Genomic DNA, 24,940 nt, shown 5'->3' on the forward strand with positions numbered 1-24,940 from the left:
TGGTACTACAGCCACATGCCACCATGCCTGGCTAATTTTTTTATTTTTTGTAGCAATGAGGTCTCCCAATGTTGCTCAGGCTGGTCTCAAACTCACGGCCTCAAGTGATCCTCCTGCCTCAGCCTCCTAAAGTGCTGGGATTACAGGAGTTAGCCACCATGCCTGGCCAAAATTCTATGACCAAGAAGCCTAGCCTGCCACAACGTTATTATGACAGATAGTTACATATATTCTAATAAATCCATTTTATTAGGCTGCTAGAAGATGGTAATGAATATGCTTTCCACTGAAATACAATTTTAATTTCTCCCCTGAAAATAAGTGTTCACCTTGTAAACATAAAGATATTCTCTGAGGAAGGCCCCTTGTTGAGCAGCAGATTGTTTACTTTCATTGATTAAAATATGCCTAAAAGCAGAAACAGCATTGTCCAGTTGCCTAAGAGTATAGGACTGGCGCCCAATAGTGAAGTTAATGTGATCTTCTGCAAGAGACCAGCCTTTTCCTTTGTAAACTTGCATGGCTTGACAATAGCAACGTAAAGCATGCTTTTTCTGTAAGAAAAGAGATAAAACAAAGTATTATAATCCAAATTTTCCCTGGACTAGAAAAAATAAATATACACATATACAAATCAAGTAGCCAGTTCCTCCTCTAACAGAGACTTGGACGATGAGGAAAGTGAAACTAACATTTATGAATTACAAATGGAATATCTTATAGATTTAAGTTTTCTGAGCTATCCAAAGTGTGTTTGTGTTTGTGTGCGTGTGTGTTTTTACGGTGGAGAGGAGTAGAGAAGGAGAAGGAAGGGAAAGGGAGCCAAGACTGTCTGGACATCTCCCCCCTATTTCTCTGACAGCATCTTAAAAAACATCCACTTCAGAGGCTCACCTCTCAATGTGGCTTTATGTACCTCAAATTCTTTCTAGAAAAAGGCAGGGTATATATAAACAAAGAATTTTCAACATCTAAAATGGGCAGATTTCACTAATATTATGAAAAAAATGTTCTCACACTTTAACTAGAAGCATGCTATGTTTTCAATGAATTTTTTCCTATCAAGTAAAACAATAAACACTTCTGTCAACTTTTTTCTCTCAGATACAAAGACTTGTGTTGAATTTATGTGGCCCCGTATGTTGTATGTAACAAAGTACAGACTACATGATAAATTATATAAGTCAACTCTTTTTCTATATCAAAAATTCACATATTGGTCCAGCCATGCTGACCCCAAGCTGCCTGCCCACTGCTAATCACTGGCCAGTGCTGTGACCACCAGGTTATGTCTCATATCGTTCAGATAAATAAGTAGGCTAGGACAGCAGCACAGTGAGCACTGCCAAGGCATGACATGGCAGAGTTCCCTGCCAGCATCAGGTGTCATCATGGCTTTCTATTTAAGGTGCTGTCTGCAAGTGTCAGGATGCACTTCCTATTGTTCAGTGCATCTACTGCAGGACTGAGAACAGTAAGAGATTAAAACCAATATGATATATATGAAATACATTCAGAATGGAAAATCACAAGTAATGCCAAAACCTCATAAGGACTGCAATAAGACTGCAACATTTATGGCATTGTCACCAGTGTACAAAAGAGGTACATAAAAAGACAAGTATTACACGTTCTCACTTATATCTGGGAGCTAAAAAAGTGAATCTCATGAAGATAAAGAGTAGACTCGTGGTTACCAGAGGCTGGGGGTGGGGGGGCAATGAAAAGAAGTTGATTAATAGGCACAAATATACAGTTTGATAGAAATAAGACCTAGTGTTAGATAGATCAGTAGGGTGACTGTAGTTTACAATAATCCATCGTATATTTCAAAATAGCTAGAAGAGAAGAATTCAAATGGTTCTAGCATAAAGACAAATATTTAAGGTGCACTGACTTGACCGTTACAAACTATATGAATGTATTAAATTATGTCATATATCCTGAAAATAGGTATATTTATTATATATCAATTAGAAAAACAGAGAGACACAGACCACCATACTCTTGTAGCAGTGCAAGCAGTAGTATGACAGAAAAGATGACCAAAAAGGGGGAAATAGGAAAGTCATGCTGATCATACACACTAAAAAAAGTACATCCTATATAGAAAACCAAAAAAGCAGAAAATGCACGAAAGCCGTTATCGAATGTCAGTCACCAAGAAGATAGACAACAGAGTGGGTAGCAGCCATTGTAACAGCCAGAAAAGACTTCCCATATCTTTACATTAAAATAAAATCCCAGGAAGTACGTGTTCTCAGCTTTTGCCTGAGGCTATTGCTTCCCAGCCTGCAGGCTGCAACCCTTTCTATGTATGTATGTATGTATGTATGTATGTGTGTGTGTGTGTGTGTGTATAAAAATAAATAAATCCTACCCAGAGAAAAAGGTCCGTGTTTCAGTCAATCACAATTAACAGAGAGCTCTTCTCCATGTCTGGCTCTGGACTCACTAGGTACTGACCACTCCACCAACACTACTCAACTAATGGAAGACATGGACACTCTGAAGAAGATGCTCCATCAAAACAATCAAATCATTTTAGAAAAATGAAACAGGATTACAAAATTGAAAGCTGATTTCCAATACCAGGAATCTCAAATGAGAGCCAGAATCAACCAGGTAGGAAAAACCCAAAAGAAGCAAAGGGCAATTGCAGTAAAAAAATCAGGAGGTCCTGAAACAAGCCAGAACCTGCTTTGTCCAAAGGCAAGAAGCACAAGAAATCAGAAATAATGACTTTGTGAAAAACCATTTGGGAGTTTCCAGAGTAGCAGCATACAGAGTTATGGATTAGAGTTACAGGCTTGGTTGTTAGCTTTTAACTGAGATCTGTCTTATTAAATCTAATTTGTTTATGGTCATCCTTTTTTATAACCACTGCTTTGGGCTGAATGGAAATACCCAGTGTGTGCTAAAACTGCATATGTGAGTATATGGTATAAGTGTGTATATATACTCTTATATATATACACATTTTTAAACAACTGTTTAGTTTGTTTGGTAGTGATGGACTTTGGCATTCTTTTCTTTTGCCCACTGCTTCATCCTATCACAACCACAAGAAGATATTCAGTGTTAATTACATATCATTGCCACCCTATGAACTCAGACAACTTCCACCTTAAAAAAATGGGATTTGGTACCAAAATATTCATTGTCCTCCAAAGGGGAGGCTACAAACTTTGTACTAGGTATAGTCAGAATTGTCTCTGTAGGTTGTTTTTTAAAGAAATGTTTTCTTGATTAAGGGATAATGAAATCAAATCAAAATAATCTCTGCCACTTGATAACATGCAATGAGTATACATTATCTCTTCTGTGATATTCCTACAAAGACTGTGATATTCCTACAAAGATACACAATTTGAATTTCAACATGAGGAAAATTTCAGAGAACCTTAATTTGAGGGACACTCTACAAAAATAATTGGCCTGTAATCCTCAAAAGTGCAGAAGTCATGAAGTCAAAGGATCCTTTGACTAAAAAATGACAAAGGATCCTATGTCCTTCGATAAAGAACATTTAAGGGACAACTGTCAAAACCTGAATGGGGTGCAAGGATTACACAGTAGCACTGTATCAATGCCAATTTCTTGATTGTGATAGCTGTATTAAAGTTATATAAGAGAAAGTTCTTGTTTCTAGGAAATAAGAAACATATCCTAAAGTATTGGGGAATAAGAGGGCACCAAGTAAAACAACTTAACTCTCAAATGTCTTGGGTAAACAATAATTTCTGGGCTGGTCCAATGGTAGTGGGTTATCAGAACTTATTAACATCAGTGTCACTAAAGTTGGTATCCAACCCCCCCCCACAGCTAAATTTTACTGGCTAAAAAAAAGAAACAAAAATTTCTGAACTGTACTTGCAACTTTTCTAGAAGTCTGAGATTATTTCAAAATAATTTTTAAGTGATATTTCTTGGGGGAAAAAATCCTAATCTCTATTTAGCATTTCGTAAAGGAATACAGACAGTCTTAAAAACTGACAGATATACAGGAACAATTGAATGTGTCTAATTGTCAAGTTCAATGCATTTTTAAAGACTTTTTGGAAAAATAGCTAAAGAGGTAACAAGGTTTTAAAGTCTGCCTTTTTGACACATAAAACTAATCATTGCATGATGTAAAAAAATAAAAAATAAAAATAAAGTCTGCCCTTTAAAGAAAGAACAAAAAGAAAGATTGTCCAATCACATTACCCTTCCCGAGCACTTCCCTAATTTTTTTTTAAACTGACTTTGAACTTTCATGCCAGTTCTCTTTTTAAATGTCCTTTACTTGCTGATATTCTTAATGGGAAAAAATTGAACTATAAAAAATTTCTGGGGCAAAATAAGCAATTCAGCATGAACCGTCAATGAGAGAGAGAACTAGGAGAAACGGCATTACTATATAATCTCCTCTCTCATTCCTACCAACACACCCCTGATTTTAATGGAAATGTCATGAAAAGTTGGTGCTTTTCAGAAACAACTTAGCCTTAGAATTTTATGTGTTCTGTATGTCCTATCTTCTAAGGAAGATACTGTTCTTGACCAATTTCAACAGTATGTATAATGTATTGACTTTTCCAATAGATCTGCATTTCTAGCCATATTCTCAGGTTTCCACGTAATGTACTGTTTTTGAAAGAGCTTTCCTGAGTTTGGAAATGTACAGAGTGGTCATGAAATAGCAAACCCAGCTACCCTGAATCATTAACTCCACAGGGTAACTACAGTTAGAGATGATTATGAAGCCAGAGAGCAAGTGTATCTCAACATACCACAAATGTAGCATTTTTAACTTGTTAGGCATTTCCTAGAAGCAATATGCCCTATAATTTGGGAAGGTAAACACTCGCAGCTGTTTCCAGTTTCAATGACATTCCCATTCTTACAAATAAAACCATGCACAAAAGTGGACAAAGATGTGAAAAAAAGATGACTTATTCTTAATAAGAGACAATGGACCATTCTGCTTTCTTTCAAGCAGAAGAAACCTCATGCTTAATACATTTTGCCATTTTTTGAATAGAAAACTTTTAAGCAGAGATAAACAGCGGACTACCATGTTTTCAGATGCAATTGCACTTACTACGGAAAAAAAGCTGTGAAAAATAATAGTTACGGTTTTTAACATTTTTTCAACTTTAGAGCCTGAGAAATTCTAATTCATGGAGTATATCAATTATTATAAAAGACATTTAACTTTATAAAAGTATTTTAAAGGTTTTCTTTAATGTAAAGCAATTCCACATATTTTCTAACTTTCCACAAGTTCCAAAAATAGAGGGAGGAACCCAATTTTGTAATGTTGGTTTTTTAAAAAATTATGGTACTTTTACATGAAATTGAGGCTAATTTTTGAACATCTTTACTTCTTTGTACCTATTTCAGGTACAAAGAAGGTACAAAACAATGGCATGTTTTTGTTAGCAAAGACTTATAAAATGTAGGTATATTCATATAAATTCATATTAACTACATTTAAAAAAAATCCTCATACTCCCCTGCTAGATTAAAAGCTCCCTAAAACCGTAATAATTTTATGGGTGTATGTTCAGCTGCTAGGATAGTCCCCAAAATGCAGAGATGATTATTCAGTCTACATTTCTATTTAAATGTATAGTAAATCACTACCTCCCTGCTGCTACTCACAGCCTCCAGCAAAGCAAAGCTCTCTCCAACTACTGCGTATAAGGAAAACTGGGGCTGGAGAAATCTCTCTAAATCAATAAAGATCCCAGAAACACAACTGCTTTCAGAGACAAGAAAGAGAAGATTTCCATACATTAAATATTTAGTGAATACCATTATAAAACGCTCTGAGAAACAACAGAAGATCAGAGCTAACGTACAGAAGAGTTCATCCCTACTTGAATGCATACAGTGTATATGGCCCTTCCATATATATGATTTGGTTTAACCTCACAAAAATCTGGATAAAATTACAAATTTTATAAATAAAAAAACTGTGGCTCAAAGAAGTAACTTGACCAAACTCAAGTTTTGAGTAGAAGATCAAGATTTAAACCCAGAGTTATCTAAATCCAAACTTCATGCCTTTACCAATATAACACACTACCTCAGAACAAAATTTATTTTAGTTTTTAGGATTAATTTTAAATCATAAAAAAGTAACAAATGACATGCATTTATAAAACAAATTAATAAATAACAACTTTTCATTGTAAAGAAAATGCACTCACCTGACCTGCTTTACTAAACCGATGGCCTGCCAGTATCATATGAAATGCGTATTTTCTGACCATAGGACTCTTCATGTTTATAAAGCAATGTGCTGCCTGTTCCAAAAGAAGTGCACTTCGAAGATCAGAATCCTATTCAATGTTTAGAAGAAAAAAAAGTTAGTTTCACAAAATTAAAAGTAAAAAAAAAAGTGAAAAAATATTTACTTTCTTAATATATAGCATATCCAATGTTTAACTCAGAATATATGAGGGCAGAGATCAGGAGCAAACCAATCTTGATTCTTTCTTTCAAGAAACAATTTTTTTTTAAAAAGCCTTAAAAATCCTCTACCATGAAATATTTTGCTTTTCAAAAAACCAAGTATCTGGTTATGATATGTACCATGTAACAAATCTCTGAAGAACTGCAATCCCTTCTCAAATGGCAAAAAGGTATATAAACTATTAATTTAATACAGGCATGGTAATTAAAGATAAACCAGAAAACACAGGGGATAGAAAAAACCAGATTTACACCAATGTAATTTCTTCTGGAAAATGATCTGTTAGCATGTTTCCATCCATCAAAGAGAAAAAGAAAGATAAAACAGAATGTGCATAGATTATAAAATAATCTAATCTACTATTATATTCTCTGTAAAGTTTTACTGTATTTAAAGGAATCCTCAATTTTTGCTGTAATTCAAGAGGGCCAAATCAACCACTTTTCATTAAAAATTTCAGAAGGCTTTCCCTTCAAAGATAATCTTTTCACCTGTTATTACTTTAGCAAATAGTACAATGCAAATTAGTTTCTACTTCAACTGACCCTCAGAACACAACATCTACAAAAACCACATACTACATTTACATCATCATCCATAAGGATAACCTTTCAACTGAAAGAGTCATCACTTTTCAAATAACAGAAAGTACTGAAGGTTGCTGATTAAGTATCAACAACATTTTCACCAAAACTTTCTCTAGGTTTTCAACTATTCTCAAGCTGAACTTACCATGCCCTTCCATGTGTTCTGCTGCCATTATTTTCCCCAGGGAAAGTTGAAAACAGAAAACATTGACTTTAAATGCAATAATTTCAACAAATCATAGTTATATCAAAAAGTGTTCATAGACCACTGATTATTATAAACTATCTCTGCAGCAATCACAAAATTATATTGGAGCTCAAACACATCTGAGGAAATCATCTAGAAAGCATTCAGTAAATGGCAGCTATATTAACTATTTCAAACCCCTCATGACAAAAACTAAATGATCAGTAATGAGTGGTTCTAAACCAAGAGTTTCCATCAGAATCATTTGGGAGAGGTTGGAGCTTACTTTTCTATTTTTTAGAAAAATGTTTCTTTTAAAAATTATTTAAATAATACAGACTCTTTAAAAACCAAACAAACAGAGCCAGGAACTGTGGCGCACACCTATAATCCTGTCACTGTGGGAGGGCAAGGTGGGAGAACTGCTTGAGGCCAGGTGTTTGAGACCAGCCTGAGCAAGAGTGAGACCCCATCTCTACAAATAGAAAAAAGGGGCATGGTGGCACACGCCTATAGTCCCAGCTAGTCCAGAGGCCAAGGCAGGAGGATCACTTGAGCCCTGGAGTTTGAGGCTGCAGTGAGCTATGATCACGCCACTGCACAAAAGCCCAGGCAACAGAGCAAGACTCTGTCTGAAAGAAAAAAAAAAAGAAAAAAGAGAGAAAGAAAGAAAATTTGAAGAAAAAAGTGAACGTCTTTCTTTCCCATCTCATGCTTGATTTCATTTGCCAAACATAACTACTGTTTCCAGCTTGGTGTGTTGGTTACTCCTCTCTCTGCCCCTGCCTCTATACATACACACACACACACACACACACACACACACACACACACACTAATATGTACACATGTATGTATGTATGTGCTTACATGCCTAATACATATGAATTTTTAAAAATACACATACTTTTTATACATAAGTGATATTACACTACCTTGCTTTTTTCACTTAATATCATAGATACCTAAGACATCTATATTTCTCATTTCTTTTAAAGCTATATTATATCCTATTATATTAATATAAAGTTACTATAACTTATTCACATGGTTTCCAATTGATTAAATATTGTTTCATATTTTTGTTACTACATAAAATGCTTTGATAGTATCTTTCTAAAAACATTTTAGAATAATTATTCAAACATTTTTATCAGACGAATTTCTAGAAGTAGAACTGTTAATAAAAGCTATGTATATACTACTTCAAATTCAATTGCTCCAAAAAAGTAGTACCTATATTCTCATCAAAAGAGAATGAGAGTGCATGTGTTCCACTCTACTCAGCCAAAAAATCTTTTCTTCAATTTCTACCTAATAAAATAAAAATGATAACTTACTCCTTCACATATATTTCTTTAATAGTAAGGCTGTTAATCTTTTCATAGGTTTAGGGGACCTCTGTACTTTCCCTGTGAATTGCCTGTTTATCCTCTTTTGTGAATGGTTTTCTGTGATTTTCTGGTTTGTAAGAGCCCTTTGTATATTAGTCCTTTGTTATACATTTTGCAAATAGTGCTTCCCAGTTTTGACATGAAAGAGTTTATTCTTTTGTAGTCAAGCATACTGTCTTTGACTTTACAGCTTCAAGATACCGCATTAAACTAGAAAGGATATTATTCCTAGATTTTAAAAAATGCTCTCTTAGCCATTTTCTTCTAGGTATACATACGTAGTATACATATGTATGTACATGTATACATACATATTTGCATCGTACTGGTTTTTCTTATTATTAATCAAGGTATAATATACTATCATGTCATGAAAAATGTAGGAATTCAACCCAACAGCAGGTTAGATGTCACGATACCATTTAGTGAATAACCTAGCTCTCACCACTGATTTTAAATACCTTAATCATATGCAGTATTTAAATTCCCATTATAGTCCATTAGTCATCTAGTCTTACCACTGTAAACAGTTTTAATGTCTGCAGCCCCGTATTTTAACATCTAGAACCGGTAATTCCCCCTAACAATTTCTTCTATTTCAGAATTTCACTTAGACTTCTCAAAACAGTCTCAGTTTTTTGCTTTAAGTCCTATAAACGTTTTATGTTTATTCTTAGCATGCATGTGTGTGCACACACACAGCATAAATATATATATTTCTAAATTGCCTATTAAGTTCCATTAAACTGCAAAATTTGGGTGGGCAGCAATCCTGGACATTCTTTCTAATTGAGATATGAATATACCCTGGGTATTTTTGATGGTTTGTAAATGATTCTAATGTACAATCTAGTTGAGAACCAGCCCAATAAACCCTCAGCATTCTTAAAGGTAACACTCAAGGACTAATCAATTCAGGATAGATCTGGGAATCCATGGCATGTATTAATTTAGCTGAAACAAAATTCTGACTCTTGCATGCAACAGACTGTTGACTAAGTATCAGTTTCTAGAGGTAAATACCGTTTTCATATCTCACTGCAACTTTACTCATTACACTCTATCTTTTGTTGTGACACCCAAAGTGGAAAAACATTGCTTTGTGGTAAAAAAAAAAAAAATAGCCCTGAAAAGAGTGACAACTGTTAATCAGTGTTGTTGGAAGAGAAACAAAAGGATTTTAAAAAGTGATGGTTTTATCCAGAAAGGAGAGGCTTTCAATGAACTAGAGAATAAAATTGTAATATATTAGTAGTTCATACCTATAACAAGTCTGTTATATATGTTCTATAAGGAACTAAGAAAAAAAAATCTGTGATACCACTTCAGCAAGAACTCCAGGCTATAGAAATTTTGCTCACAACCAAGAGATAATTTTAACAAAAGCTGAAAAGGCAACAATAACTTAAAAATATGAGGACATATATAGGAAAAAAAAAAAATCACCTGAGGCTGAGACCTCAATAAATACTTCAGTAAAAACACAGCTGATAAAGGCACCAGTTGCAGCTACTTAACTGAATCAAATTTCAAACAAAAAAAAGGGCTCTAAGATTTTAAGATTTCTTCCTTGCATGATTGTGAAGTTAATACAAAAGGTGCTATCAGCTGATAATTTCCCCATAGGAACAGTTGCTCCCAAGCTCAAGAAATTTATAAAAAAAAAATCACTGTTAGTAGCCCTAGAAACTGACTTAACATATTTAAATACAGTAACAGACAAAATAGGTTGTAACACCAAAATAAGTGTTCAACATAGAAACAGACACAAGTGGAGATGTGTTAAGTACCAAATTCAGTTATATCTTATGTAGTGATAAATATGGCATGTTTTATCATTAAGCTGCGTTTGCTCTGTCATTCTGAGAATCCCAGGGCCTAAAACAAGATTAAGAGCCATCTGACCATAAATGTACAGTCCCCATACTATCAAAGCACAACTCTTTTACCTTGGGCCTCATAACTGTTTTTGACTATAATGGTATAAGGAAAAATCTGGGAAACAATTCATGAATGTCAAGAGTATGTAACACAGTTCTTTGTCTTCAAGACCAGTGCGCTTTTCATGATATCATAATGCCTTTCCATTTAACAAAATACATACAATAAATGCAAATTATTGGTTAAGTTTTAACATAATTTTATACACATTATGCCTAGCAATCATTACTTTTGAGTTATCATGAAGACATTTATGAAAAGGATAGCAGAAAAGGCAATTTAGAATCACAATTTCTGGGTAGATGCACCACCATCTGCTCCTACCTCCCACTCCCAAGGCAGTAAATGACAATGATACATTGTCTAGACTTTCATGACAAATTATTCAGAATTGAGAAAGATAAGTAAAAACAAAGATTTGGAAAGAATGTAATAAGAATGATTTAAAAAATATAACAAAGTTATAATGCAGACGGAAAACTTTGCTCTGAGGAAATTTTATTCATGTATGGGGACAGAATGGCAAGTAAAAGCATAATTTAAGCAAGGGGGAAAAAAAGAAATTTTATTCAAGCTCCTGAACCACAAATATTTTTAAACTTACTGATAATCCTTAGGTTGAAAACACACAACACATTCAAACACAAGTTAAGATTATTTATTGTATTACAATAAATAATTGTAATACAATATTACAATTATCTATTCTATTATCTTATCTATTACAAGATAAGAGCAATACACTCAAGAACCTATATCCAGGTCTAACATATAGTTTACATCTGGCATCTGTTCGTATTAATTGGTCGGTGTCCATGCAATAACAATTATTAAACATTTTAAATATAACCCCTGAGCCTAACTAGTTAGATCTTACAGAAACCACTGTAGAAGAATGGTTCACAGCTCACCCAACATTATTATAGAGCATCTACCATGTGCCATGCACAGTGTTAGGTAGGCACTGGGGATAAAAATGCAGAAAGCTAGTTTCCTGCCCTCAAGGAGCTAATGGCTTAAACATATTTTCCAATGCAATATAATATGACAAGTCAGGTTTTACCACATTATATGAGGAAGAACAGCGATAAGGGGTATTGTGAAAAACTACCTGAAGTACACAACTGGTATCAGGACTAACAAATAAAGTGAAACAAGAGGAAAATGGCCATAGTCCAAGAGAAAAAATATTAAGGACATGAACTAGAAGAGGAGGAGGAGTTAAAAAATTTAAACAACAAAATAAAGAGAGATAAGTAAACTAGTTGGAGATAAAAAGAGAAAATACATTTAAGAGATTGAAAAAAAAAAAAAATCAAACCTCCACCCCCACAATTGTGTTACTGATAGGATAGGAGAATATAGGAGTATCTCAAGCAGTTTCTGCCTTGAGCAAATGAAGAGCCAGTTGGTGAAAACATAATTTAAGATCAAAATATATCAGGTAAGAAATGTTACAAGTCTATCAATGTTAATTTAAGATGCCTTGCAAACACTGAAGTAGATAAATCTAAAAGATCAAGGAAAGGTCAGGGTTAGAGACAAATTTGAGAGTGAGAATCATGATAGTGAACAAGATCACCCCAAAGGTGGGTACAGCAAACACTGCGGTGATCCAGGGATTTAAACCCTAGGGTAATTTAACACCTAAGGGGCAAACAAAAGAGCTGTTTCATTTTGTTCTTGAGTATTCATCTAAAAAATGTGTCATTAACCACACCTGTAAAGGAATTACTACCATTCTTTTTTTTTTGGAATTACTACCATTCTTTACAAGCCTATAGTCAATGCAACTCAATAATGTCTGTTGTAAAGCCTTCAACAGAAACCATTAATGGATTACTTTTTCTCCCTCTTGAAATATTCATAATTTTTTTAAATGCTTAAGATTTTCTTAAAAAGTTCATACTAGCTGAAAATGAGATTAAAAATTCCCCTGTGATTATTCTTTTTAAGAATGAGTTTTATATTAGGAACAACGGACAAGCGGTTTTTAAAAATATTGTTATGCACAAGACAGAACCTAAGTCATAAAAGACGCAAAATATATGTTTGTGGTTAATAAAAATGAAATAAATACAGACTTAAAATACGTAAATAAAATCAATTTAATCTATAAATTACAGTTAAAATTAATTCAACAAAAAAATAAAATAGCCATTTTATAAATTCCCAAAGACACTTCCCCCTAATTTTATGTTTTGTATACCATCCCAAGAAAAAAGAAACACCTTTTAAAAAAAATGAACAATAATAATTATAGTAAATACTACACAGTTTCAGTACCTCACTGGTCAACCGTATTAGAAGAGCTGCAGCCTCAGAATATTTGCTTTGGCTTTTTAAAATTTCAGCACTAAGCAATACACATCTTTCAGCCAATACCATATTCCTAAAGAAAAAAAGACAAGAAAATATAATGAGCACTATAATAATACCTTAGCACTGTGGTCCCCAACACTCAGGCTGTGGACTGGTACCAGTCTGTGGCCTCTTAGGAACTGTGCCACACAACAAGAGGTAAGCGGTGGGTGAAGATCACCATAGCTCACGTCACTGCCTGAGCTCCGCCTTCTGTCAGATCAGCGACAGCATTAGATTCTCATAGGAGTGTAAACCCTACTATAAACTGCGCGTGTAAGAGATCTAGGTTGTGTGCTTCTTATGAGAATCTAATGCCTGATGATCTGAGGTGGAGCTTAGGCGGTGATGCTAGCACTAGGGAACAGTTGCAAATACAGATTACCATTAGCAGAGGTTTGACTGCTGACTGCACAATAAATCAATAAATGTAAGATGCTTGAATTGTCCCGAAACCATCCCCTACCCACTCATCTGTGGAAAAGCTGTCTTCCATGAAACCAGTCCCTGGTGTCAAAAAGGTTGGGGACCACTACCTTAGCACATCAAAGTTAACATGTATTCAGCAAAACATTCCAATTACAGTTTTCAAGTACAGTTGTTCTTTGGTATTATGGAGGCCTGATTCCAGAACCCCTGGGACACTAAAATCCAAGGGTGCTCAAGTCCCTTATATAAAATGGCATGATATTTGCATACAGCCTACGCAATTCTCCTATATACTTTAAATCACCTCGAGATTACTTAAAATACCTAATATGATGTAAATACCATGTAAATAGTTTTATTTTATTCATTTATATTTTTTGTTGTATTGTTATTATTGATTGTTGTGTTTTCTTCCCTTAATATTTTTTATGTGCAGTTAGTTAAATCCACGGATGCAGAACTCATGGATACAGAGAACCAACTGTATAAAGAAACAAAGAAGTCTATGTCTTTGTTTGCCACCTACCAAAATGGTTTAAAAAGAAATTTTCAAAGAATTCTCATAATCCATCACAGCTTTTTATCATCATATTATTTCGTAGTAAGAACACAACAAAGTCTTATTTCCTAGCCAGGCGCGGTGGCTCACGCCTGTAATCCTAGCACTCTGGCAGGCCAAGGCGGGTGGATCGTTTGAGCTCAGAGTCGAGACCAGCCTGAGCAAGAGTGAGACCCCGTCTCTACTAAAAAAAACAGAAAATTATCCGGACAACTAAAAAGATATAGAAAAAATTAGCCGGGCATGGTGGCACATGCCTGTAGTCCCGGCTACTCAGGAGGCTGAGACAGAAAGATTGCTTGAGCCCAGGAGTTTGAGGTTGCTGTGAGCTAGGCTGACTCCACGGCACTCTATCCCAGGCAATAGAGCAAGACTCTGTCTCAAAAAAAAAAAAAACGTCGTATTTCCTGTACACAGAAAAGCTAGAACTCAACTAGTTCCAGCAGTTAATTAACAAATAAAAATTGCTTTGAACAGAAATAAATATAAACATTTCACCCATACTTCTTTCTCCTACTTCACTGCAAACTCTGGTTGTATATGTTTCATTTTACTGGCTACTTTTAGGAATATTTAAGCATTTTCCCTCTGGCAGTACTATCAGTACTATTAAGATATTTCAAGTGGAGGTGGCATAGAGCCAGTGTTGTCTGACTTATTCCTGATACAAATTTCCTTTGTAAAAACACACTATCAGTTGATTTTTCTTTGCGGACTTCTATATGGGCAATCTAGAATTAGATTATTCTTCTTGAAAATAATGAAAGTACATGAAAACATTCTTACTGTGAAATTACAAGATGGAATCCTTCTACTGGGAAACAGCAGCAAAAGTTTTTCTTCTTACTTTCTAATCCTTATAGTATCAAAACATCACTTTTTCAAATTATAACCTAAGCTTGCTAATTTGAACTCACTGTGGAAGGCCATTCTCAATAATGACATTTTAAAAATACAATTTACTACTTTCAAAAATTACTGTAGTGACACGTTATAAACTTTCTATAAATCATAGTTTTTCTTAGTATTTGTTAATATCTAAGATTGTTTTAATGAACACAAAAGACTAACTCCTATTTACCAGCACCTACTCATATATAATAGGTTCAGTTCTTAAACATTTTTCTTAAGCAAATTTTATAAACTCCCCTTAAATCTTAACACTATCATTTTCCTTATTTGTGTTTGATTCCTAACCTATTTTCCCACATGGTCAATTACTAAGTCATAGGCTACAAGTCCAGGATTTATTAATCTGTTTATTCAAGAAATATTTTAAAAAATCATTTGCGTCAGGCACACAAGAAATTCCAAGGATTGAGGTATTCCTAGGACAAAATCTGTACCTTAAAAGCAGAAACAGATGCAAGAAAGAATGAACACAGAACAAATGATTTTTATCATGATTTGGGGAGAGAAAGGATGACTTCATAAAAGAAAAAACGTTTAAGAAAAAGTCCTTTTAGATGAACAGGATCTCATCGATTAAAAAGTAGAGCATAGCATTCTAAAAAAAGGACATTATAAAAGTAAAATATTGTGTTTCTGTATTTTAAGAAAATTTACTTACATTTGAGGAGAGTTTTTTAAAACTGACATTTATAATTGATGCAGTATTTCTGATTTATCCCAAATTACCTATTAAATTCTTGATAATCTTATCAATTACGCTAACTTACAGTGAAGATTATATGGTAAATAATGTGTTAACAGTAATTATGTATTTAGAAAAAGCAAATGAGGTATGCTGTTGTGGACAGGAGGACAAAACTGGATTGCCAAAATTGGTTTGGCTATCTGGGTCATTAGGTATTATCCCTGTTCTTTTGTAGCATTCTGTGTGCCTCTCTCCAAAAATTCTGAGCTTCACAAGGACAAGGAAGATCTTTTCAGAGAAAGAATATTCAAACTTTTTGAAACTTTTAGTATTCTAGCTTCCTCGGTACTTCACTCTCCTAGTTCTTCTACCTTTTGAATCTCTCGCTTTTTTTTTTTGTTTGTTTTTGAGACAGAGTCTTACTCTGTCACCCTGGGTAGAGTGCAATGGGGTCATCACAGCTCACAGCAACCTCAAACTCCTGGGCTCAAGTGATCCTCCTGCTTTAGCTTCCTGAGTAGCTGGTATGTGCCACCGTGCCCAGCTAATTTTTCTATTTTTTGTAGAGACAGGGTCTCACTCTTGTTCAAGCTGGTGTCGAACTCCTGGCCTCAAGCAATCCTCCTGCCTAGGCCCTCCCAAAGTGCTAGGATTACAGGCGGCTGTCACCGTGCCCGGCCTGAACATCCTTTTCAGTCTCCTTCAATGGTTCCTCTTTCATAGGAGGCTATAGCTCCTAAAAAGAATCTCTATAAATACATTTTTGAATAGATGATAAAAGTGTAAGAAGTAGTATCTTATACCAGCTCCACCATTTATTAGTTATATATCCTTGAGAAAGTTAAACTTTTTAAGCTTCAGTTTCCTCATGTGTAAAACCATTTCACAGGTTTGTTGTGAAGATTAAATGAGTGTGTAAATTACTTAAGGTGTAGTGGCAAATACTAAACACTCAATAAATGTTATTAATAATTAGTATTTTATTAATAATGTTGTTATAAACATTGCTATTATGACTACAACTTCTAATTCAACATTATAGGGGTCAAAATTGCCTCTACTTTTGTCTTCCAATGTACCTATTCTACAATAGAAAAGTCAGATTAACCTTTGAGAAAAATAACTTTTATTATGTCAAGGCACTATTTAAAGGCTGAGTAATTTCCCATTTACTAGTACTTAAAAATCTTAACTACAGCTTCTTTGTTTTATTTTTTAAAGAGACATAGCCAGTCTGGATTGAAACTCCTGGGCTCAAGGGACCCTTCTGCCTCATCCTGGGATGACACGCACACACCACCTCACCAGCTTATATTAAGTACAGCTTAACAATAATAATAAAATATGACAATTATCGTTCTTCACAAGAATGTATCTCAAACCTTCTCAAATATATATATCTCCCACTACTTTCCATATACACAAACCCTCCAACCTAGCCAGGGCTCTATTCCCCGTGACCAGTAATGCTACATCTGAAACATTATTCCTGCCAATCACTATTTCTGAAACACCTCCATGGATATCAAATCTCAAACACCTTTCTTTAAAGGCCTATTCATCAAACATGCCATGTAATTTCCCCTGACCACTTTGGGACCTGTTCATAGTCTCCTTATAGGTGGTGAGTTCTAACTCCTATGCTATAGAGTTCCAATAGAACTCACTATAAATACTAAACACTTCCCATTTTTCCCCTGGACTATTATTTAAGTCTTTGTGTTTTGCCTATTTAACAAGTAAAATTCAAAATGGCTAATTCCTGACTTGACAGTAGTTATGGTCAGAAATGTCCCCATAATATAAATATCCCTCAATGTAACATATAACTTCAACATTACATATAACAAATTCCTAACCACTAATCCAAACAAAACAGAAAAGAAAAAGAGGATGTAATATAAAACACTACTAAAAAAAAAAAAAAAATCACCTCAACTGGTCTCTGACTATATTTACTTGATTTGGGAATTTAGGCATGAAAAATAGAGAACTATTTATATCTATTAACAATATAAATGTCAAATTACCCTCTAAATGGGTATAATATAAATATTATAGTCACCTACTTGCAGATATCCCTATATGTCTGAATTGCCGTATCCATGTAATGAGCAGGGTATGGCCTAGGTGCTCCTGGTTGAAGAAAAGCTGACACTGCTGCCATTTCCTAAGGGAAAAGATGTAATTTATAGTATTTGAAAAGGAAGAATATTCTTATAACTTAGCATTCAGGAAGCCTAAAAATTGGAATGACATTTGTTGTTGTTTTTTGTTTTTTTTTACTGGATACTTATGTATAAATTTCATGGCCTAATGCAGACTTAAAAAATATATTTATATGCTTTTCATCTTAAAATACTCTAGTTGAATCCCAAAGTCTTCCCATTCAGTACTTCAATGAGATTTCAAAAAAAAACCTAGTATACACTTTGGGTTGTGGTATATATGTATTATACTACCAAGTGAACCTGGCTTAAGATTTCTTTTACTACCTCCTCCTGGTCTTTCCTAACCTTCAGTGAGTACAGAATAAACCAACGACAAGATCATATGGAGAGAACAAAATAAAGTACATCTCTTTCCAACTTATTGGCATCAACAATATGAAAACACAGCTCACAAGAGTCAGCACTGTCTATATATTCTGCTCATTACCTAGTTTATAGCCTATATCACATAGAAGGTAAAAGACCATTTCTTAGACCTCTTATTACCATAAATTTTCTATGTCAAATTTCATTTTGAAAATGCATTCTATTGTCCATGCCCAGGACCTTAGTTAATAATTCAAATAATATACAGTGGCGTTAAAGGGTTTAGAAATGAAGATTAAAATGCAGTTTTTGGTTCTCTTAGCAAAATATCCTACTATATCCACACTTGTGTTCTCATATAAACCAAGATTTAATAAAAATTTAGCTAGAAATAAACTGGAAACCATCATAAACTGGGTGGAAGGGAAGGACAGGAACCATTAATGTCACAATCTCAATACCTACTTCTAGGACAAATAAATGTATTTCTTTGCAACATTTTTCAAAACAGGGGAAAAAGTAATTTAATTATCTAAAAACTGAAATGTGATTAAAGAATTTAACCTGACAGACTGTAAGTTTCATGATAATATGAACCATATCTGTTTCGGAATATGTCTGTATCCTCAGCACCCAGCACAGTATCTGCTCCAAAATTTATTGAATGAGTAGAATAAAAATACATAATATACATGTGACAAAATACTGTATAGCTCTGCAACATCATGTTTTAACTCTCTTATATTTTAACTACTATACATACTGAATATACATATAGTTCTATGTTGTACAAAAATATACTGAACATATGGTATAATTACTGTACAAAAATACATGTTTACTATCTATGTACTACATATACTACATATAAATACATTAATAAAAAATGTACTGAGAAAAAAATCCTGCTAGAAAACTATGTCCCAAATTTTAAGTGATTCTTCAATTTAGCAGTAATATTAAATCAATATTAAACATTAATATTGCAGTAAATATTAAATCAATATACAAACAAAACTAACATAATTTCTATAGACACAGTGAGAACATTCAGAATGATCACCCCAAGTAACTACACAATCTTCAATAATCAACCATTCAGTTTTTTCTTATTTCTATAATAATGGATTAATATACATTTTATGAAGATTATCATCAAAGACTAATCTATTCAACCTTCAGTTAATTATGACAGATTAAATACAAAAAAATTTAAATAATTCCTATTATTGGTTTTGCTATCATATATATTTTACCTTTTTAGTTAATATAACTAAATATCTTCTATAATTTTCACCTAAAAAGGTACACAGTACAGTCCGTTCTACTACAAAACATTTTTACCTTTTACAAGTGAGAAAACTGAGGCTTAGAGATATTCAATAACTTGCCTAAGATGAGAGACTGTCTCACACCAAAGTACATGTTCTTCATCAATATAAAGTCTTATATCAAGCAACTTAAAAACATATTTCCAATATATTTCCAAGTTCTAAAAGCATCTTCTAAAAACCACATTATATTTAGACTACAATAAAAAATAAAATTCAAATTAAAGTTTGAAAACTCATGCAAAATTAGAAGGCACTAATCAAAATTAAGAAATCAACCCTGATACATGATCATCTTTTAATGAACTAGTTTGAGGGAAATCCATTAATTCAGCATAAATGAATTCAAAATCTATAAAGCACTGCATGCTCTTTGAGTACAACTTTATCCCTAGAGATTGTCTGCCATTAAGAGAAATTTCTAAATTATTTACAGTAATAGAAACAAGGAATTATAATACTACAGAATACCAACCAAGGCACCAGCTGCATAAAGCATTGCTTGATCGTTAAGAAAATCTTTCTTTGCAGTATGATAGCAACTGTAAGCCAAATCATAATGTTGCACCAAAAAACATAAGTCAGCCATTTTCCTGATTTGAAGCTCTGGTGCTTCTGGTGGATACCTACAAATACAAAATAAAGAAAACAATTTATAATTTATGACCCCCCCCAAATCATTAAAATTATAAAATCTATAACAAGCTGACACATTCTTCCAGAACAAGAGGAAAACTGACCCTGTTTTATATAAATTCTACCTCTAACAAGAGTGTCTATTTCATAAAAATATTTGGAAATATAAAGCGATTTTATTTATTTATAGCCCTGGGAACTTCTCAACAGCAGGCAAGCATTTTCTCCATGACCAAATTATGAAGTTAAGAGTTAATTCTAGGTGACTCACTTTTATACACAACCAGGAAAAAAAATTTAAAATCCAAAATGGATTAATTCTATTTTCCCTTAACACAGGATTTTGTATAAAACACAATTTGCTAGATACATGACATGTCTTAGAATCACTAAACCATTACATTTTAGATATAGAAGAGTTATTACTGAATACCTAATCTAACTCCATCTTTTTATAAATAGGGACACAGACTCAAAGTAAAGTGACTTTCCCATTTATCTTGTTTATTTTTAGAAATCTAATTACTCTGTTTTTTTAAACATTAATATAATTTACTTACAGTCATCGTTCTTATTTACCTGAGTTTTGATCAATATGAAACTGAGAAACTAAAGAGATAATTATTTTTGGCAGGATATCATATAGTCAAGCACCAGACAGAGTTAAACACAGAAAAAAAAAATTATAATAATTTACTCACAGCAACCCAGATGTATTTTTCAGCTCATTAATGCTCTTTTCTGGAACTTTACTGCCACTAAACCATTTTTTAGTTGCAGAAAACAGAGATCGACTCAACCCTTTTCTTGATATTAGCTAAGAAAAAACATTAAATATGTTGACAAATATAAAGAATTTAATATTTTTCTTTTACATAAAAAAGAAAAAAATTTTAAATAACTAATTTTTAACTGAAAAGCTTTAATAGTGAGCAAATGTGCATTTTAATAACACTAACTGAAAGAAAACTATCTATTTTTAATATGCAGGCAAAATCCTAGAGAAAACAAATAAGCCTCTTCTAGAGTTGAATAGACTTTTCATCACTGATAATTTTAGGAAGTCCTAATATTGGTCTATCTTAAAAACACTTCACATACTTTAAATAACTTATACTACTATAGTCTTAAATTTACTATTTACTTAAATTTTCAAAATATTAATCCAAACAAGTAAGTCTTACCTGATCATTTAATTGCCGAATCGTTTTCTCTATATGTGGCAAAAGTCCCCGAAATGTGAACTCTTGTATAAACTGTCGAATTCTATCATGATCAGTAAGTGTTAAACATGCACCATGAATTATTCCAGTATTTCCTTTCTTTGTTTCGTGTAATGATGAAGCAGATTTTATGTGATCTGGGCCATCAATACTGTTAGAAGGATCACTTGATTGGTCCAATTGAAGTGGATGGGCTCTAAAGTTATTTGGTAAGCCATCTACTGAGAAATAGATCTTTCTTTTACTCACAGAATGCAATAGAAAACTGTGATAATACTACCATACTGCTAAGGAAAAAAGAATACTAGAACGCTTTATCTTTCTGTATATCTTAGAATATCTTAAAAGTCTAAGGTAAAATAACATTCTCTACCACAAATTAAAAGGTTTACTTATTTTGTTACATGTAACAGAAATTTAAAAATCACGTAAATCAGGAAATGAAGAAAAGTACAGTTTTTAAATAATATAATTACTTTTAAATAGCACAACTAAGCCCTAAGAAAAATTATAACAAAAAAATTTTAGAGCTATCATTACCAAAACTGTAATTTAAAATACAGACATAAAGTTCTCAAAATCATGTGACTCTGGAAACAATTAATGCAGTGCATCACATCTTCCCTTACTTTCTACAAAAATTTTTAAAAAGAAATCTGATACGGTACTCTTATTTTTTTTTATTTCATTAGATTTAGGGATACAAGTGATTTTTGGTTACACGGATGAATCATATAGTGGTGATGTCTGAGTTTTTAGTGTACCCATCACCCAAATAGTGCACATTGTACCCAATAAATAGGTAGTTTTTCTTCCCTTACCCCCTTTCTTCCCATCCAATCCCCTCTGATACAGTACTTTCACAAAACAAATTTTTAAATGTCAAAAATAATCAAACTCAAATAGCTCAGTAAAATCTTAAGAAAAACTAACCTGCCCATTATCTGTTTGTATTATGAAATTTTCCCTCATCTTTTATCTACAAAGGTTAGCATGCTTTGACAAGAGAGCATATTTTCAATCAAGAGAGAAATTTAGAGAAAATATCAAGACCTTTGACTTCGTTATCTAATCCATCCAATGAAAGCAAGTTAATATGAGAATTCTTATTTGAAGTTATAGTACAAGGGCCATCTTCATATGAGTCCTATCAAAATAAAATAAAAAAGCATTATCAGTTATTTAATCATATTAAAGAAACCACCAAATCCATCAAAATTATGAATGCTCTGCTAACTATTAGCCTCATTTATTTTCTATAGTGAGATTCTTCTAGTCCTTCAAATTCTTAATTTCTTCTATGGCCCTTATTCCATCACTCTACCTACTACAATCTTTCTTTTCTTTTCTTTTTTTTTTTTTGAAGACTTTCAACCTAAACTCTTTAGTTTTTTTCTCTTTTTTATTATTATGGGTTCATAATAGCTTTACATCTTTATAGGGCACATGTAATGTTTTGATACAGGCATACAATGTAAATTAATCAAATCAGGGTAATTTAGGTATCCATCACCTCAGGCATTTATTGTTTGCTTTAGGAACATTCCAATTCCACTCTTTCAGTTATGATTATACACACCTACTATATTCTTAAATCCCTTTTCACACTCAATCTATTACTCTAATTCTTCTGAATTCAAAGTATCTGTTTATTTATATGTGATATATGATACACATATATACATAGGTATTCATGTGAGCACATGCACATGCCTATGTATCTTAAGTAAGGAATAACAAAACAAGAGACGGCTCAGGTAGAAAGAAAAAGAGGGACAGGTATGAAATCTTCTGGGTCACAGACACAGTATTAGCAGGTTGGAGTGAATTGTGAATATGCTGAATGAAGTGTTTTGAAAAAATATCCAATGCAACGTTTATTTGTGCAAAGGCACTGTTTTCTCAGTTAACAAGGAAAACCAACTAAAAATACCGAGACTACTCCACAAGACCAGCAAATACGAGGTATTATTCTGAGTATCATGTTTTGAGGGAAATACATAAAACTAGAACTTAAGAAGAAAATGACCAGTACAGGGAAGTGTGAAACCACCCCTTGAGAAAAAGTTGCAGAAACTAGGTATATTTAGGACAGGTGCAGTGGCTCATGCCCGTAATCCCAGCACTTTGGGAAGCTGAGGTGGGAGCATTGCTTGAAGCCAGGAGTTGGACACCAGCCTAGGCAATAGTGAGACCCCTTCTCTACAAAAACTAACAGAAATTAGCTAGGCATGGTGGCATGTGCCTGTAATCTTAGGTAATTGGGAGGCTGAGGCAGGAGGATTACTTGAGCTCAGGAGTTTCAGGTTTCAATGAGTGAGGATCACACTACTGCACTCCAGCCTGCATGACAGAGTGAAACCTTGTTCAAAAAAAAAAAAACTAGGTATTTTTAGCCTGGAAAAATATAAAAGGGGACATGAGAACTAACCTTGTATATTTTTTAAGTTGTTATAATGGCAAACTTACATGGTCCCCCGCAAAGGACCAATGCGTACAAGCAAAGAGAGAAAACTTTTGGTTGATCCTCAAACTGATCAGACATGGAATGGGTCACTTAAGGAGACAGCAAGTACTGTCACTAGATGATGTCATTCATAGGTTCAAAAAACAGGGGTTGGATTAGATAACCTTTAAACTATCCTCCAACCTTGGGCTTCTAGGATTCTAACTTATAGACTTTCTGATCTCTCTCTCTTCTGTTAAAATTTCTCAAACTGTACAATCTATGTTCCCTTTCACAACCTTAGATGGCTGGACTCTAAATTGAACTTTTCAGTACTGTTCCTATTCTTAGTATGGCTCTGAAAGACCATTTTAAAAATTAAAACTCTTTCACAGCCAACTGTTTGTTTGCTCAGAGACAGGTCTTCAGCATTATTTTAAAGAAGGTCAGCAGTCAACTCAATATTAAGGTCAGTAAAATACCAGGATAGCACTGTATCTAGATTAAAAATTCCATATATAAGACAGAAAAATAAGGCAGGCTGGGCTCAGTGGCTCACACCTATAATACTACCACTCTGGGAGGCCGAGGAGGGAGGATCACTTGAGGTCAGGAGTTTGAGACCAGCCCCAGCAAGAGTAAGACCTGGTCTCTACTAAAAATAGAAAAAATTAGCCTCTACTAAAAAGAATAGGAAAAATTAGCCGGGCATGGTGGTGCACACCTATAGTCCCACCTACTCGGGAGGCTGAGGCAAGAGGATAGCTTGTGCCCAGGAGTTTGAGGTTGCTGTGAGCTAGGCTGATGCCACTGCACTCTAGCCCGGGTAACAGAGCGAGACTCTGTCTCCAAAATAAAAGAAAGGAAAAAAAAAAGAAAAAGAAGGCAAATAAACATATTAAACAATATATCAGATCAACAATTATAACTTGATTATAATTGGTATTTTTTAAAATATCATATAAAGAATACATAACATACCTTAACAGTACAAAATGTAAGTATGTTTTCCATATAAAAACTCCTCCTTCTAAACAAAAAGTAGTTAACTCTTGATTATCTGAACTAGGCAAAGGAATTGGCATTTCATTACTACTAAGTGGCTCACCTGTACCTTAGAAATTTGATGGAACATGAAACCTTACACCCATCCGCTTCAGCCAACAGACAATAATTAACATAGTCTAGTACTCTAGGTTAAGAAAGGACTAAGTACGGAAGAAATAACACTTCCTCAAAGTTCACA

General features: G+C 33.7%; 1 protein-coding gene across 1 annotated transcript in view; it reads right to left on the minus strand.

Moving 5' to 3' along the window:
- The window catches only part of TRAPPC8 (trafficking protein particle complex subunit 8), an 80,147-nt gene that overhangs the window by 33,487 nt on the left and 21,720 nt on the right, over window positions 1–24,940 (minus strand). Inside the window, exons 6-13 of the mRNA XM_045527192.1 lie at window positions 22,302–22,395; window positions 21,210–21,466; window positions 20,727–20,842; window positions 19,865–20,015; window positions 17,591–17,691; window positions 12,862–12,967; window positions 6,201–6,332; window positions 330–554 (exon numbers count right to left, since the gene is read on the minus strand). Of these exons, the coding sequence (XP_045383148.1) occupies window positions 330–554; window positions 6,201–6,332; window positions 12,862–12,967; window positions 17,591–17,691; window positions 19,865–20,015; window positions 20,727–20,842; window positions 21,210–21,466; window positions 22,302–22,395 (1,182 nt within the window). The remainder of the gene's footprint in view (window positions 1–329; window positions 555–6,200; window positions 6,333–12,861; window positions 12,968–17,590; window positions 17,692–19,864; window positions 20,016–20,726; window positions 20,843–21,209; window positions 21,467–22,301; window positions 22,396–24,940) is intronic.

This window comes from Lemur catta, chromosome 16 (assembly GCF_020740605.2).
Source record: "Lemur catta isolate mLemCat1 chromosome 16, mLemCat1.pri, whole genome shotgun sequence".
Taxonomy (NCBI): Eukaryota; Metazoa; Chordata; class Mammalia; order Primates; family Lemuridae; genus Lemur; species Lemur catta.